The sequence below is a fragment of the Equus quagga genome, chromosome 6 (assembly GCF_021613505.1).
Source record: "Equus quagga isolate Etosha38 chromosome 6, UCLA_HA_Equagga_1.0, whole genome shotgun sequence".
NCBI classification, from domain to species: domain Eukaryota; kingdom Metazoa; phylum Chordata; class Mammalia; order Perissodactyla; family Equidae; genus Equus; species Equus quagga.
In genome coordinates this window covers 84,135,953-84,154,103 of record NC_060272.1, presented here as the reverse complement: position 1 = coordinate 84,154,103, position 18,151 = coordinate 84,135,953, and the positions used below count along the sequence as shown (strand labels likewise).

Below are 18,151 nucleotides of genomic sequence, written 5' to 3'. Positions count from 1 at the left end.
GTAGTCATACAGCTGTAAGTCATATAGCTGTAATCATATAGCTGTAAGTCATATAGCTGTGAGTCATATACCTGTAAGTGATATTGCTATAATCATATAGCTGTAGGTCCTATAGCTGTAGGTCATATAGCTGTTAAGTCATATAGCTGTAATCGTATAGTTGTACTTTTAGTCTTGAAAGCTGTAGTGTTATCTACATACAAAAATCACTTGGAGACAGTATTATAAGCTTACCATTAAAAAAGAAAGGTCTTCCTTGTTATGTGAAAATCAGAATTTTCAAAATAGATAATCATCATACATATTTATAATGTTCTTAGTTTTTCACCGTCTAAAACTGTTGTATTTTTGACATAAAACTACAACCCCTGAGACATACTTCATGCTTTCCTCCTTTTATTTTAATTAGAAATTAATAAACAAAAGAACTCATGTAACGAGTCTCATCTTCAATTTGCTGAACTCTGTCATCTTCCAGAGGCAGAAGGAATCTTGATGGTTACGACTAGCCTAAGTCATGGACTCTACTCAGAAGTGAGAGTTTGAATTCTAGCTCTACCTCATGCTTCCTGTGTGACCATGAGAAAGTTACTTAGCTTCTCTCTGCCTCATTTTTCTTGCGTTTAAAATACAAATAATTATACTTCTTACTGCAAAAGGTTGTTGTGAAGACTAAATGAGACCATACCTGTAAAATGCTCTGAACGGTACCTGACACAAAGTAAACATTCAATGAATGATAAGTATTGTTATTACTACCACTGGATAACACTAATGACAGGCCTTTCACGCCCCTGGAAGGTGGGGATCAACAAGGACAGCTAATCCTCAACAGTTGTGTGCAACCGCATTTAACCATAAGTAAAAGAATGGGCGGTACTAGTGGATCTGGGGCTTTGGACTCCTTTAACAAAGAAAAGAATGTTCATGGTAGAATATTTTTCAGAATTTTATATGTGACTCTTAAGTTTTTGCTTATGAAAAGAGAAAGCCACTCAGGACTTTATGGTTTATATTAATATATTTCTGTATTGCATATTCTGTATTAGAATTGAAGTTACTAGTAACTTTTCTCTTTAAAGCTGATAGACTTATTTCCTCCTTAGATTCATCAATTGCAGTGACTGCTTCTAATTCAAGGTATCGCCATAGCTGCTGACGGACAGACAGATGAGCGAGACGTCAGTCTGCCCTCAGACCAGTCCTTTTGCATTATCTCCATACATAACGGTCTTGGTTCCCCTTATTCTAATCCTTCTAGAAACTAAATACTACCTCAGTAATGTCAGGGAGATGGAATGGTGATGTATCCTTTTGCTCTTTACTAAAACTATTTGTAAAGATGGTTAAATTAAGGATTTCTGAAGAGACTTTTTAAAATATTATTATTTCACATAGATGAGAGATTGATATTTCAAAGCCATCTCACTGAATTTCTAAGAAAAAAAATGTTCACAGTCACTGATTTCATCGTATCTGGTCAATATTATTTCAACACTTTTAATGAGTAAATTATTGAAACATACCATCATTTTTGGTTAGAGATATGTATGTTACTCACTGAGAGATTTTGCAGCTTGTAGTGGGGGGTTGGGTGACAGTACTGAATTTGCAGTTTTGAAAAAATTTAAAAACAGTTATGGGAAGAAAAAAGAATAAACTAAGGCAAAGGGAAATGAAGTGAGATGAAGGCAAAAGAGACTAAGCCGTAGTTTTAGAAAATGTCTGCCAACTTCTTGCTTCTGGAGTCTCCAGAGATCCCCAGACCTCCCACTACAGTACAGTGTCTTTCATCTGGAGCTCGCATCCAGAGTCTCTTTGATTACTGAGAATTCTTCTCAGTGCTACGTGTCTGTCACCAAAGTTTTGTTAGAGACTTTTATTTGTGTTTGAAAGGATTTTGTGTGTTTGTGTGTGTGAGTGTACGTGTGCATGCGTGCGTGTGGTCTGTGTGTGTCTGCAGCCAGATGCGAATGAGTTGCCTCACTTCCTAAGAAAACAAAACAAATCCTATTTATTTGTATGAAAGCAATACACGATTAGCAATGACCACAATATGCAAGTATTTCACTTCCAAGGAATAATACCGTTGAGTCTCAGTGAGCCTTTAACTCAGTTGCAAAGGACTATGCTAACTAGGAAACTTGTAAGAGAAAAGCAGTGTCCACCGTAATCCTAGCTAAAGGTCTGTGGTCCTTCAGAGTTTCTCAGTCCTTCTGATGTAGTTATGGATAACCAACATGGCAAAAGCTCGGAACCTGCTTTTCAGTTTCGACTATATGTTAAGAAAAGGCCTCAAATAGACTATCGTTTCCATGTTTCATTTGGTTTCTTGCAGTTTATACTTTTGTAAATTAATTTCTATTTATAGAACGTACTTTATAAATGCCTTGAATTAAAACTTCTCTCTCCTAAAATAAATTTCTAATTATACCTTTGTTATTTAGTAGTACAAACTATATGAAATAAGAACTCACTTGGTCTTAAATTGTACTTGGATATTTTAGAACTACTTCTGAAGACAGCCTGTTTTAAAAGATGAGATGTCTGATAAAAGGGGGAAAGCCCATGTGATTTAGTTTTAAGCTCAGACCAAAAAGAAATGCTTTGAGCCTTTGAAGGAACTGATAATACCTTTATTAGAGTTAATTTGCTCCTTTAATGTGTGGAAGTATGTCAGAAAACTTTGCTATACCTGTTTGTGATGTGGTACCTCATTTTTTCAATCAACTGCATGTTTTCAGCTGAAGTTTACTTTAAGTTTTCTGAAAAGAAATGTACAAAGACAGCATTCAATTAAGGATTAATCACTATGGCAACTGAGGCATGGTGACTGAAAGGGAGAGGATGTGTTGTCCCCTCAGTTTCCTGCCAGCTGTCATAGCCGACCCTGCTGCCTGACTCCAGGCCAAAATATAGACTGTGACCAACGCTAAGAAACTATATCTGTATTTTTATAAATTGGTACAAGTATCAGACTGTAAAAGAAAACTTAATCCCCTGAATTGGATGACAGACACTTGGCACTCTTGCCAGTGTTTGACAGAGAAATAACGGGTCGCTTTGTAGTAAAACCTGGATTAATAGTAAACCCTTCTTTATGTTATTGCAGTGTGGTGTAAATGAGAGAACTAAGCAGGCTGTCAGCCTGGGGCGGGGGGCCGGGGGAGAGTGCCTTTTATATAACAGTGCAGGTTTAAGCACCAGTCAGAATACTGTAAATACACAATGTTGTGTTAGTAAGAACTTCTCTTTCTTGTATTTGTATTAGATTGGCATTTTGTAGATTCCTTAAAGAGAGGATTTCTATGAGCTATGGGGGATTTGATTGCAGTGTGTTTATACAGCTTTTGGAGTGAGCAAGGAAGGATGGACTGTTTACAATAAGCAGACTTTGGGGAGATATAGCATTCCATTATCCTATTTTTTAGGAGAGTGACTGGCATAATGGTTTAAAGGAATTGTTCACAAATGACTGGTTTGTGAAGTAGTCCAGTAGGTAAGGTTTATGGCTTCAGTATGTAATGGAATTAACTCTTACTGGGTGGGATTTTTCATGGTCTTACCATTTTTCTTTCTATGCTCATTGTTAATTTTATGGTGTTTGTATCAGAAAGTTATTCTTTCAAGTAATTTTCGTAAAGATCAAGATTTTGAAATTGTGCGTGCATGTGTATGAAATTATGTGACTAGCGTTGTCGTGAAAAAGGCTTTTGTGCTTCTATCCGTGGAACTATGACTGATTCAGATACTATGTCATTTGCAAAGAACACTTGTCACCTAGTCAGAGTAAGGAGAATCTGGTGTCAACTACAAACGTATATAACTATTCCCCTCCTAGCTGGAGGCCACGAGAAGCTGTGGCATCCTTCCTCACAGTGCTGGTACCAGGATTAATGGAGTAATGTGACTAATGAGCTGATGTGTACAAAATACATTCAGCTCCTTGCAAGAAAGGCCTTAAAATGACTCAAACTATAATATAAATTTTTATGATTGTAATTGCGATCGTTGCTTATCAGTAGGGGTAATGAATGAAATTCCCTCTTTTATTCTCTACACTGACCTGTTATTATTTTTGTTGTTAATAGTACCAATAACAGAATATTTTAGAATATCATTAAAGATATCGAGTCCAGTCCTCTAATTTTATAGACCTGCCCTGAACTATAGCTGATTTGTCATGAAGAATAGTATAGAAAAAAATTGTATTTGAAAGTAATTATAAACTAATTTCACAATGGACTGGACTGACAAAAATAATCTTTGCATATTAAGAAGTAGTTTTATTCTAATTTTTCTGCTAGCTAGTTATTGTTCCAATTGCATAGAAGATAGATATGGCTTCTTTGAATAATATCTCTGTTTAGAATAGTTGGAAGATTCTAAATAGTTAAAAAAAATACTATTTCTTCAATAATGCCTTCCATGTAACAATATAAAAGCTTAGAGATAAGGCCTCATTGAACTCTGATTGACTCCACCTAGTGACTCAAAGAATGTTAAGCACTTAACAGCCCTTTTCAAATTATATTTTATCCCTCTGTGAAAACCATGGTATCAATTGGACATGGCCGCTTTATGGAAACACCTATTGCCCTGTCATCTGAGAATCCTGCCTCTGCACATATGAACTGTGAATTTTTATAGGACAGATAAAGCAAAATTATAGGGTTTGGAAATCATAGTATTTTAGAGTTTGAAGGATTCTTGGAGACTAATGCAAACATCTTATTTTACTGATTTTTAAAAATGAGAGGGTAAGTGGCTTCTCTTAGGCTCAACAGTGGCAGTCAGCTTAAATCCCTGTAGTTTTAATCCTTCTGCCTTCTCTTGTGCTTTTTCTCTCTTCTTTTGGTTTCTGCTTTGTTTTGGAGGTTTTACTTTTTTTTTATATGCTCCATTTTATTTTTACAGTATGACAAATCAGTCTAATTTTCCAAGATAACTTGCCTGTGAAGAATTACCTTCACTTTAGCAGTTAAACAAAAAATTCAGGTGGACTGAATACATCCTTCCCTTTAAAAAATATTTTTTACACAGTTAAAACTCTGTCCAGACCCAAGAAATACAGCAAGACTGTTGGCAATATCTACTCTGCCAAGGATCTTCTGAGAAGGCATGATTTTTTACTTTTTTCTCTTTATTTATGGTTTTTCTCTACCAGGAATAACTTTCAGCCTTACTGTTCTATCCCCCAAGTCTCCAGACCTCTCTGCCCTGCAGGACCCTCCTCAGATGTGACATCTTTTCCACAGAGCTCCAGCCGGTTCCTCCCTGAGCTGGAAGGAAGCTGTCCTTCCTCTTACACTCTGTCTGCTTCACCCAAGAGTACTTGACACGGCCTCAGTCTAAAGGATGACTTCCAAATTTTTATTCTAGTTATGTATGTACACTTCTTTTTCTTCTTTTCTAATAAACTCTGGACTTTGAAATAGCAGCACATATCTCTGATTCACTTTTGATAACTCCAGACACTTATAATGGTGTCTTCATGTAACTGATACTTTTTGAATACATTTGGGTTTTCAGGGTACAATGAACCCCATCACTACGTTCTGAGAATTTTTCAGAGTTCAAGCTATCTTTTCCATGCAGAACTTTCATAGTTTTCCTGGAAATCCTCTGGAGATGACTTGACATTGTTCAGAGCCACCACTGAATATATTCAATCAGCCAGGGGAAACAGTCCCTCCCTATCTGAATGAGAAGTGTTCTCAGGTCTGCCTGGCACTCATGGGCTTCGATAAATTTACTCAGTCTACACCTCCAACCATATCATCTCCCGTCTGATCCTTCACTCCAGGTGGACCCATTTCAAGTTCCATCTCCTCCATAAAGCCTCAGTCTTCAGAGATCACTCTATTCCAAGGTCCTTTCACACTCATTCTCTGTGCCAGTCATCACTGTAGACGTGGCAGACATCACCTTATTGTTACTTACCTCATGTGTATTTGCTCTCTCTTCATGTTTGTTACAAGCTGCGTAAGGATTAGGACCATGGCGTATGCTTCCAGAAACACTACCACAAAGTAACAGGCAGCACAGAGTGGGAATTCAGAAAATGTTGGTTGTTGGTAATTCCTGCACAAAAGTACTACGTAAGGCAGATCCCCACAACCATTTGCACTTCAAGTAAAGTCTTCTCAACTCCTCGCTCCATGAGTTAATGTTCAAGTGGGTATACTGGCAGATAATGTAAAGATATTAGTCATTTTAGAGCAGCATAAATGCTGGTATTCCTCATCTGCACTCATAATTTGTCATCTGTTAGCCATAGTGTGCTGGTATAAGAAACCCACTCAAGAAGGGAGAACATGGAGAATGGTATGGTATCAGAAAGATATCCCTACCCATACATGACTTTCTGAGCTTTCCTCATCTAGCAATAATAAATTTGAACAGTCACTTGGGGCGTAATTTTCTGTCTTCCAAAGTTCTGTGAAATGTCTTATTGTGTTTCTTTTCCATGGCACACAAGATCTATCTTACTTTGGCCATAGCCTGCTTTTGCAGTCTCATTCCGAGACACTTATTCAGGATTATGGGCACTAACTAGATGCCACTGGGATATAAAGATGAACGGGCTCTTCCTAGTCAGCCTTCACCTTGTGATGTAGCCCTAAGCGTACCGCAAACTTTTACCCTGGCATGCTTTTGCTCCTGTGGTTCTTTTGTTTAAAATTCCATTTCACCTGTGTCTGCCTATTGAACTCCTACCCCCTATATCATTCATGACAGCTTTCCCCTAAGGCTTCTCCAAAACAGTGTAAATGTCTTCCTCATCTTTATTTTTACTTATTTGTGTGTGTCTGCTATAGCACTTATCACATTATATTGTGTGATACTGTATATATGTCTACAGGATGCTATCAGCTGCAAAGAGTAGAATAACCATTTAAAAGTGGCCTATACAATAGGCCATTGAACTAATTCACATAAAGGTAGTCTGGAGGGAGGTATTTCCAGGGTTGGTGCCACAGCCCAAGGACATCATAAGGATTCAGGCTCTGTCCATTTCTGCCCCGCTATCCTTAGTAAGTTAACTTTTAGTCCCTGGGCCTTTTGCCTCATGTTGCAGGATGACTACTTTATCTCAAGATAAAGTACTTTATCTTTATCTACTTTACTACTTTATCTCTCTCAACTGAGAGAGCAACCCACCTTCCCTGAGCACATTTCTAAGAGAACTCCAGTTTTGTTCAGACGACAAAGAGGGAGGCAGTGGCTGTTGGTAGGCCATCAACGTCTGACTCCATCTCCCTGATGAGACTGTGCAACTCCTTTGCATTAGGAACGGCATCTCGTTCTGTCTTTTATTCCCAGGACCTAGAACACTTCCTGGTACATAGATATGCAATTAGAGCTTACTGATTTTAATTGAATTTCCAGTAGATACTAAATAAAGCCTTCTCAGAGACAGTCTATAAATAAAAATGTGAAGAATTACTCTAATTTCTTAGTATAAGTGTGAATTTTTGTGTGGTGGATTGGCTTTAGGCAGGATAAATATGTCTGAACTGTGGTCCTTGATTCAATATGGAATTTGTGGTATTTTCACAAATTTCCTGATGAAGATAATATTCCTTTTAGCATAACCAGAGTCACAGCTTTTACAGCAAGATGTTGGTAAGTTGAGGTTTTATTTTAAAGGTGTCAGTCATCTTATAGCTAAGTTACTATCTGAATCAAATTTCAATTAATCTATAAACGATTTTCATGACTAGCGTTAACTGCTTCACAGTGGAAGTGGAAGCCCCGTCCTGCTGCCTTATTCAGTTTTTAGGCTCTCCTGTCACTGTTGCCAGGTGAAATAGTGAATACCTTAAGAGGAAGAACTTTTCACTTTGTTCATAAAAATTATTTGGTAAATGTTTTCCAGAAATTAATTTTTCTTAGGTGTGTTATATTTGTGTCAGTTTGTATTCATCTGGCATCTGTTTACTGAGAGCCTGTAGGGTACATTACTCAGGACTCAGTACAAAACCGTATATATGGCTGCTCTCTGGATTAGGGGCATCTGTGTTCCAGTTTATAGGTAAGATTTAAACAATCAAATAGTTTCTGACAGTACAGGGGCCCTGCCTGTTCAGAGAGCCCCGCAATTTTGACGTATTCCTTTGGAGGTGAAACTCGGATCTTTGGCCTACGTGCAGCATTGTTGCTAATTGGTTTGGAATGCTGTCTATGATAAAATGTTAATCAAGATAGACTCCATTTATGTAATAAAGCTATTAAATGAGAAATTGAAATAGCAATGCAAGAAAAATACTCAAGGAAAGCTTTGTGAAGCTGGACCTTCAAGAATGGGTAGGACTATGTTGGGCAGAAGGCAAGGTTAAGGAAATTTGGTGCACCAGAGTGAATACCATGATGTGTTTGGCAGTAGTGAGAAGACTGGCCTAACCAGGCTGACTTATGTTGGACAACAGGGAAAGTAAAGCTCCATAGAGGGTTGCGAACAGATCATGAAAGGCGTTGCACTTAGAGAAGTAATCAATAAATGTTAAACTGATTTGAACAGACTGAAATGCTGGCGTTTATACTTTTGACAAGTAACTTTCAACACATACAGAATATCTAACCATTCTGTGGTTTAAAAAGGCTAAGAGCCAGGGCTGGAGCAGGTAGATGTGATCATTACTCTGGGCAGAAGACCTATTCTGTTTTCACTCAGTAAAGAGAGACCCTTTCATATGCGTGGACATAAAGCTGGGTGAAACCAAAATCCACTCTTGATCATCCTGGGCAGATTTTTCGGCATAGACGTTTCAAGGATATGCTGACTGAAAGCGTGCCAGTTTATTGTAGAGCAGCAGTTCTTAAAATGCAGTCCATGGAGTCCTAAGATATCTGAGACTCCTTCAGAGGTTAGAAGGTCAGAACTATTTTCAAAATAATACCAAGTGCTCTTTTCACTTGTTGACATTTGCACAAATTGTGCAAAAGCAATTGTGGGAAAACACCTGGCAGTTGAGCATGAATCAATTACTGGCCCTAAATTGTACAAGCAGTCACTGGATTCTTCACTATCACATACTTGCAGGAAAAGAAAACTAGTTTATCTTATGAATATCCTTGATGAAACAGTAGAAATTAGTAATTTTATTAAATCTCAACCCTTTAGTACTCATCTTTTTTATATTTTGTTTGATGAAATAGAAAGTACACATAAGCACTTGACATACAAACTGAACTAGCCACTTTTTTTATGGAACACCATTTGTACTTGAAAGGATGACTGACAGACAAACTATGGTTATTAAGGCTTGTATATTTGGTAAATACTTTCTTAAAAATGAACTAGTGAGTATGTCTCTTCAAGGAAAACAACAAACAGAACTTGTTGCCAGTGATAAAATTCAAGCTCTAAAGTGAAAATTAAAATACTGAAAACCTTGTATCTGCCACGATGACCATGATACCTTCCCAAACCTTGAGATCTTTCTGAGGCAATGGGTAGTGATAACAACAAATATGATTTTCCAATGTGTAATTGAATGTGTCAGCATTTTGAAGATCTGCATAACTCAGTTAATCAGTATTTTCCAAATGACCAGTGAATGATATTATAAAATTGTAAATGGGGGAAAAAGTCAGCCAAAGTTCTGGATATACCAATGAATTTTAATTTTAACAATATAAAAAATTTACTGATATGGTTTCAGATCTTACATGAAATTAATCTTGAGTTTTGATACAGTATCAAAAAAGAATATCTACAATTATGTGAAAAGGCTATTAAAATATTCTTCGCTTTTCTTGCTACAAATCTGTATGAGGCTGAGGCTAATTTTCTTCATACTCTCCAACCAAAACAACATTGTTGCAACAGATTGAATGCAGAAGCAGATACGAGAATCTAGCTGTCTGTCTTAAGCGAGATATTAAAGATATTTGCAAAAATGTAAAACATAGCGATTCTTCTTGCTAATTTTTTGTTTGCATTGGATAATGTAAACTTTTTTATTAAAAAAGGTTATTTAGATTAAATGTACTTGGCTTATTGTCATTTTTAATGAATTAATATTTTAAGTTTTCAGTAGACATAACCCATATAAACAAAAGATCTTCAGGGTTCTCAATAATTTTTAAAGGGTAAAAGAGTCCTAAGAGCAGTTAGCTTCAGAATGCTTAGACCACATGAAGAGAGTCACCTGGTCGTTAAACTCGGTTCTAGTGGGACATGCTTCCACTTGGCCTTTCTCTGTGCAGAAGCTTTGCTTCCTCTCCTCCGGGACTCGAGAAAGCGTATCAGAATGGGGGAGAGTGAAAATGATGAGGGTGTAGGGAATCCACTCTAATTGACTAAAAAAGTGAGTCATTCATGGATTTCACTACTTTATTACATGTAATAATCTGCATTAAACCTCACAGATAGTTGCAATGTATCAGTGTCATTTGTGGCATGGTGCTTGAAATGTTCTCCCCTAGACACTGGAGAGCCATTGGGGGCCTTGTAACCAAATCAGCCTACGCTTAGTTGCCTACGCTTCTGCCAGCTAGAGGCCGCGGAGGAGGGACATGAGGAGCTAAGCCCCTCACAGGAAGTGCCAGCCCCTGGAAGGGCAGACAGGGCAGCGCCTGCCAAGAAAGGCTTGCTTTAATTAGTTTGTTTCCATCAGCACTGCCCTTCTGTGATCTTTTCACATAACAGGTATTATTTAGTATAGGACCTTTGTGTAGTCTCTAGAGAGTGCTTTACAGGAATATAAATAAAACTCGATACATACAATGATTTGAAATTGAGGTCAGGGCTATAGGATGCTAAGGACCCATTCATTACCGCTTACTGGAGATTCTGTAAATACTGGTAGAACTGTGAATTTTAAACGTGGAAGAGACTATTGGGAGTCCTAGCTCCAAATTCTCTGTCCCTAGATCCTCATCCCCAAATCCCTCGTCATTATCCCCCAGGAGAATGAGGCTCAAAAAGATATAGAACCTCCCTAAGTTTACACAATACGTGGCCGAGAGAGGACTAGACCCCAGGGCCTATGGTGCTGAGTCCAGTACTCAGACTGCTACCCTAAAAGGCCCCTGACCCTACTCTAGCCTTTGTCTGTAGGAGATGTTAAAGGGAATTTACTCCCTGCCCATGGAGGACTAAGGGTATTAGGCTTTGGCCCTTTCCCGTAGGTTGACTGCTGTTGCGATGAACGGCAGTGCCTTCAGGTTCACGAATCTCCAGGAGATAGGGCTTATACGTTTCTATCTGTAGTGTGTGCCCCACGATATTCGCCTGCTCTCCCAAGGCTGTCATTTGTTCTGTCTTTTAGATAGATGGGTTTCTTGGACATGAGATGGACTGTTGTGGATAAAAACGGAACCTAGGCTCAGGGCAGCTAGTATAAGGTTGTCCTTTTGTGGCTCACTCAGAAAGCAAAGTACTATCAATATTTATATAGCTGGATTGTAACTATTACTTCTTCCAGGAGGAAAGTAAGACCGTAGTTACAAACTTTAATCTCTCTCCGCCCCCCCCAAAAAAAGTTTTTGGATTTGAATCTGTTTGTTTTTTCAGATTTGAATGTCGTTTTTAAACATAGGCAGAAAATTTGACTTTAGTATATATTTGTGGTGGGTCCTTTAACCAGCTGGCTTTTCTACAGAGGGTGAGTGAATACAATGCGGGGTTAGCCTTAGGTTTTTGTTGGGTATTGGAAACCGCATTTACAGTGACGTTTCCTGCCACCAGACAGAAATCTTGAACTATTACTTTGAGGATAGGAGCTTTTTCACACTTGTGCAAAGATCCTTAAAAGTTTTGTCGTTTTAGACTTTCAGATGCCATTTTAATGAATTTATTTACGTGTGCTGTATGTTTTATAGTACTCCTGGTTCCCTGCTTTGCAAAGACAAACAAGTTTATGACTTTCTATGTGTTTACAGGGTTTGGCCCTTACCCAGAGATTTCTTTTTTAATCTTTTGTTTGAACAGATGTGTAAACAAAAGCATTGCTGCCTCTCAGACTTCACTATTTAAGGTTTACTGAAGAAAAAAAAATGAAAGAGCGCTTGATTTTTTTAGGCTTTATGGCAAAGTTGGGGTGATCAGGCCGATGTGAGAGCCTGTGCCCATGCGCGTGCCCATATGTGACAGTGACCATAGAGTGGTTTATGAGGCTCTGTGCTGTGCTCAGGAACAAGGTGCTGACCACAGAGCTTTCCTGTGACAGGCAGATCCTCTGGGGATCTTAGAATCCAAACTTTAACTAATCCTTCCACGTGGGCTTCTCACTGGGGCAGAGCCATCAGGACCTTCCCATGCCTTTGAAAACTCCTCCCTGTTCCCAGTGTTCTCAGTGACTAATCAAGCCTGGTCAACTGTTATGGGAAAAGCCAGTGAATGTGGCTGTTCAATATGTACTGCTCTTTGTTCTAGTGAAGTTTGCTCTGTAAGCTCTTTTCCGCAGAAACCAGCTCAGCAGACAGGTCCATTCCAAAGTTCCTTAATAAAAGACTTCACTGATTCCTGATAGCCTGCTGTGCACAGGCTACCCATCGTATGAGGATGCTCCGCTTCACTGGGCACTGTCCCCCTCCAAGCTCCCTCTGCGCCACGGGAGGTACACAGGAGCTGGGGAGAAGGCTCAGCGTTATCTGCACCACCACTGATGTGTCTCCAGGAATTAGCCCCAAGGAGGTTTAGAAAGGTGGTAGAGATTACGATAGTATTTCTCTGCCAGAGTGGGAGCTAGAGGCTGTTCATGACTGCTTTTGAGACTCACTCTCCTGGACGGTCATGCTTCTTGCCCCATTTGTTACAGGTGGGTGGGTCTGGGAAAGAGTGATCCCTATCAGACTTGTCTCATTTCCTTGCTATTCCTGCCCAGGTGCCCTCTACAGTGCTTTAGTAATTTATCTCCAAAATTAATTTTTACTTCAAAGACTATTAATAAGAAGAGGGTTTTTTTTTCCTTAAACAGTCTCTGCACTATTGCAGTGAAGTTTCCTAGTATATAAAAATAGATTTCATATGTAGCAGTGAAAATAGAAAAATGCTAATGTAATCATACGGCTGTGAAGTAGGGGGAGTATTCTCTTTTTCTTTTCTAAGTACACTGACATCAAAGATTGCTATCTACAAACTTTTAAAGAGTCCGTTTTATTTTTTCTTACTCTTTCGTGCTGAAAATCTATATATACTTTATCTTCTTTTTTCAATTAGGCTTTTCAAAAAATAACTATTGATTCAATTAAAATAATGCAACTTGGCTTAGATCTGATGCCTTGAAATATAGACAGTGCACTTTTGGTTCAAAGGAAAAAGAGTATTATCAAAGGTCATTTGAATGTTTCATGCTATTAGCCTAAAGATAAGGAGCTTTCCTGGTAGAACCAACATAAACCTACAACTTCACAGTAAGAAAGAAGTTGCACGGAGTTACGTACAGTTGATTAGGTCTAGCGTGGGTTCATTGTGGCCCCTCTGGAAGGAGGAATTTTTCCTGACAAAAGTGCCCTCTTATTGTGATCCTGATGTGTATCTTTTACAACTTAAATTATAGCTTTTATTTACAGAATGTATACATTATACCTTTTTAAATAGTAATTTTTATGATATATTTTCAAACACATTTTACAGATATGTTAGAAGAATCAATAGTGATTTTATAACTTTATCAAAATTAAAGCAGGTATTCACGAAGCCTTTGAAGTGAGCCTTTCCATGTTAAGCATTCAGTTGTGGACTGGTGAGGGGACTATTTTGGCCAAATATATTAGCACAATTACCATTTATAGAAATAATATATACTTAATGTTTTAGTTGAATTAAGAAAGTTTTTGTATTCTGAATTTTATTTTTAATAACAATTACTTTTGTAAAGATACTATATCATGTGTGCACATTTTTAATTATATAAGTCAGATTAGGACTTACATAATCAGCCATAGCCCACCTTCTACCTTTTTAGACCCATTTAACTGTGGTCTGAAGAAAGAGAGTTTTTCCCTTACTTTTTCAATTCTGAACTGACTGCTCCTTACAGTATACCTATGTCCAAAGGAGGAAGGTATATTACTAGTCATAAATTATAATTATTACTTCAGTATTTTCTGATAAGTTCAGCTTCTTAAGTAAGCGCCCATTTCCATTCAGTGAATCTTGTCATCAAGTGGAGTTTTTAACTGGATGTCTACATTATTTAGAAATGATTACTACATTCCTTACACTTATTCAGTTTTATTTTTAATATGGATTCCATAAGTTGAGTTTGATTTTTTTCATACAAATAACTATTGTGGAAATACCTAATACTACTCAATAACCTATGGAAATATAATCATGAACATGGCAATAAGTTATAAATTATACTCTGACAGCGTCGAGCTTTGTAAACACTTATTAGCAGAAATATTTATACTATACAAATACTATCCAAAGTTCTTATCTTCATACTTCCTTCCTTCTTATTATAACCATGAATCTTAAGATGAAGAAAAACGTCATCAAAATCACAGACTGCAGAGGTCCTTCTTCAAAGCAAATCGAGGTGGATAATCTTGCAGAAACTTTTAGAGAAAAAGTTAGGAACAGTTAGGGACTTTTGCAGAAACTGAGATTACTGCTTTCTTCATGTCATGATCACAAAATTTCCTGTCAAATACAGACAGTGTTTCAGTTGTTGGCTTTCTACTTTCTAGGGGAAAGAGGAGTGGATTTATTTTGCTTTCTTGAGCAAGCAACCTCACCCTCTATCCTAATGTTAAGGAGGGACAGTATTCTCTTTTAAATTCCTAATCCAGCTCATCTTACTGAATTGTCCGTTACCTGAGCCTTCGTTACTGTTGCTACTTCATGGCATTGCCTCAGTGTCATCTGACTTCATAGCTTTGAAATAAGTGGTAATGAATGAGTTTGAGTGCAATTCACATCATCTGGAATCTTTTCATCCTGGCCACGGGCCTTTTACTTTGCTCTATAATAAATTACAACTGTCACCACAATTGCAGCTGCACTATGGCGCTGTTTTTTTGGTATCAGCCATTGTAAAGGATGCTGTTTTGCTGTGATGTAGCAAAACCAGCTTTTATAAGAAGAGCACCAAAATGTTTATTAAATTAATTAATAAACAAAACTTTGTTTCACAGCATTGTTTCTGTAAAATGTTAAAGTACCCTACTAAAATGGAAATCTGAACCTAGATAGATTTTTTAAATAAAAGATAGGATCTTGAGCCCATGTGAGAGAAGAATGCTTTTCCCTTTTTATTGTTATCTAAAATAATCAGGTTTTAAATGTAGAATATTTCACAAAAATTAAAGATCCATATGTCTGCTATCTGTGGTTGGGAAAGCTGGATTTTCCTGAAGAATTTATAAAACTGATTTAAGAAAAATGTATCTTTATGAAACGTGAGCTTTGTAATGCTGCCAGTGTCAGAAAGACCCAGAGTAATCATGTAAATAATTGAAAATTGCTGTTGCCTGGCATGATGTCTCCATGGCCTCAGAAATGCAGTATATGGGAGGGAGTGTTCTTGGCTGGCCCAGCTCCTCTCTTTCTGTTTACTCCCTTTACCTCATGTAAACATTCCCGTCTCTCCTTACAATAATGGATAACTGTTTCTTGAGGATCATCCAAGATGATGAGCCTTTTTATTAGGAACTTTTAACATTCATCTTGTTTTCTCATGATGTAAAATTAATGCATCAAATCTCTTTCAAATTTATCTTTAAAGATCAGCATTTTCCTCTCTTTATTAATAATATTTTAGGATGTAAGAAATGATGTCTTAGGAAAATACCTTTAACATTACTGACTGATACAAAGCCCTGGTTCAACCTAGCCACCTGGCATTTTGTGCTTGTCCATCTAAGTGACAGTATGTTTTGAAGAAGTCAGTTTATTTTCATTAGAAATTATTTGCTGGGGCCGGGCCTGTGGCCGAGTGGTTAAGTTCATGCGCTCCACTGCGGCAGCCCAGGGTTTCACCGGTTCGAATCCTGGGCGCGGACATGGTACCGCTCATGAGGCCACGTTGAGGTGGTGTCCCATGTGCCACAACTAGAAGGACCCACAACTAAAAATACACAACTATGTACCGGGGGCTTTGGGAGAAAAAGGAAAAATAAAAAATCTTTAAAAAAAAAAAAAAGAAATTATTTGCTACTAAAAAATATATAGTTATGCTTTATGTTTTATCTTATGTTCAGTTTATTTCAAGAAAATGAACCTGAATATAAGTTAAAGAAATAAATGATTTATTAAAAAAAGAAAAAAACTAAATTTGCCATCTTAAAAAAGCAAAAATTGGGCCTGTCACTTTTAAGTCCCTTAAGGGTAGGGACCTTTTTGTATGGAAATATCTTCATTCTCAACTGCATGGCATGGCGGTAGAAGCAAAATAGGTGCTCAGTAGATATTTGTGGAACAAAAGCCATTCCTACCCACAGTTAGTGGTATGTGCCACTTCCATCCTGCTGACCTCCTATAAAATAAAAATCGTTATCTCATCAGCAAGGGTCTGTGTCTGATAAACTCTTGTAGTCTGTATGTTTGGAAATTTCTTAAATGATAGTTTCACTAGGTATAGAATTCTCGGCTGACAGTTTTTCTCCCTGCATTTTGAAGATTTCTCGTTATCTTCTGGTGGTGGAGGTGGTGGTGGTGTCTATGGGAAGTCTCCCTTCAGTTTGATTATCATTTCTTTGTGGGATACCTTGTCTTTTCTCTCTAGAAGTTTCTAAGATATTCACTTTATCTGTGATATAACAAGGTACAGATTTATTTTCAGTTTTCCTACTAGAGATTCTCTCTCCTTTTTCAGTTTGAGGATTCATGCCTTCTTCAATTCTCTGCCATTATCTCTTTGGTATTATCTCTACCATTTTCTCTGTTGTCTCATTCTGGTACTTTAGAAATTTATATATGTCTTCTGTCTGTTAATTTCCCTTTCTTATTTTCTTTCTCTCATTCTCTGTTTTTAATCTCTGCACTGCATTCTGAGTAATTTTATTCTACCAGTTTATCAACTATCATTGTAGGGCGGTATAGTCTGCTGCTTAACTCATATTTTGAGTTTATTTCTATCACTATTTTTGTTTCAAAACTGTTTCCTTTTCAAGTTTGAATTTGTCTCTTTCTCAGATCTGCCTAGCTAGCACCCAGTTCTCACCGATGGATTCTATTTCTTCCTTTACCTTTCTGGACATGCTAATGATTTAAAGTCTCACTGATTCTTTTGTTACCTATAATCCTGCAGATACGGATTCTCACGTGTGTTGCATCTGCCCACTTTCACGGTGGTGGGTTGTCTATGTTTTTTATAGCTTTTGCCTGAACTCCTTTTTCCCCCTTGGAATCACAAGCCTTCTCTGGATTTATGGAAGTATTCCTATGGTATGTTTCTGTATTCACTTCTCATTGAGATCTATGGTTTTCACTGGTTCTGGGCCGGTTTTTCACATTAGTTTTCAGATTTTAGTTTTAGATTTTTCCATACCACCCAGGTGCTACAAAATTGGATTCCCCAAGTGGCACAGGCTGGGCGTTCCACGTATTCACCAGTGATTCTTTCTATCTTGAGTGAGAAGGTGGCCTGCTTCTATCCTGTATCCCCAGCTTGGGCTTTCCTAGCTTTAATTTGCAAATTGGATATCCTTTTAATTTCTGCTGTGTTTTTTGTTTTGTTTTGTTTTGTTAGTGAGGAAGATTGGCCCTGAGCTAACATCTGTTGCCAATCTCTCTCTTTTTGTTTGAGGAAGATTGTCTCTGAGCTGACATCCATGCCCATCTTCCTCTGTTTTGTGGGATGCTGCCATGGCATACCTTGATGAGCAGTGTGTAGGTCCAGGCTGGGATCTGAACTTGTGAACCCCGGGCCGCCAAAGTACAGGGTGCAAACTTAACCACTATGCCACCAAGCCAGCCCGTTTGTTTTTTTTTTTTTCAATTCTGGGAGTTAAATCATTTCTGTCTCCCCTCTAACATGGGGTCCTGCACACTGTAACTTAAGACCCTATCCCTGGGGACTGCTGAGCTGCAGCTCCCACTCACCACTATGTTACTTCTTTGTTTTTGGCACTTAGAGGTTTTCCTTTCTCACTTTTGAGCTCAAATATAATTTTGTTGCTGCTGTTGTGAAATTGTATCCAGTATTTCTCTTTTAGGGATGGGATGGGGACTTTCCACATATTCACTGTA

At 37.8% G+C, this 18,151-nt stretch overlaps 1 protein-coding gene across 8 annotated transcripts in view; it reads left to right on the top strand.

Moving 5' to 3' along the window:
• ERCC6L2 (ERCC excision repair 6 like 2) overlaps positions 1-18,151 on the top strand; it is a 127,104-nt gene that overhangs the window by 99,220 nt on the left and 9,733 nt on the right. Inside the window, exon 18 of one of the 8 annotated variants that reach the window (XM_046663789.1) lies at positions 17,278-17,538. The exons of 6 other annotated variants lie outside the window; for them this stretch is intronic. In XM_046663789.1, the coding sequence (XP_046519745.1) occupies positions 17,278-17,418 (141 nt within the window). In that variant the 3' untranslated portion in view covers positions 17,419-17,538. Of the gene's footprint in view, positions 1-5,167; positions 5,537-17,277; positions 17,539-18,151 lie in introns of those variants that run through there. One more of the 8 variants, XM_046663791.1, reaches the window with a different exon arrangement.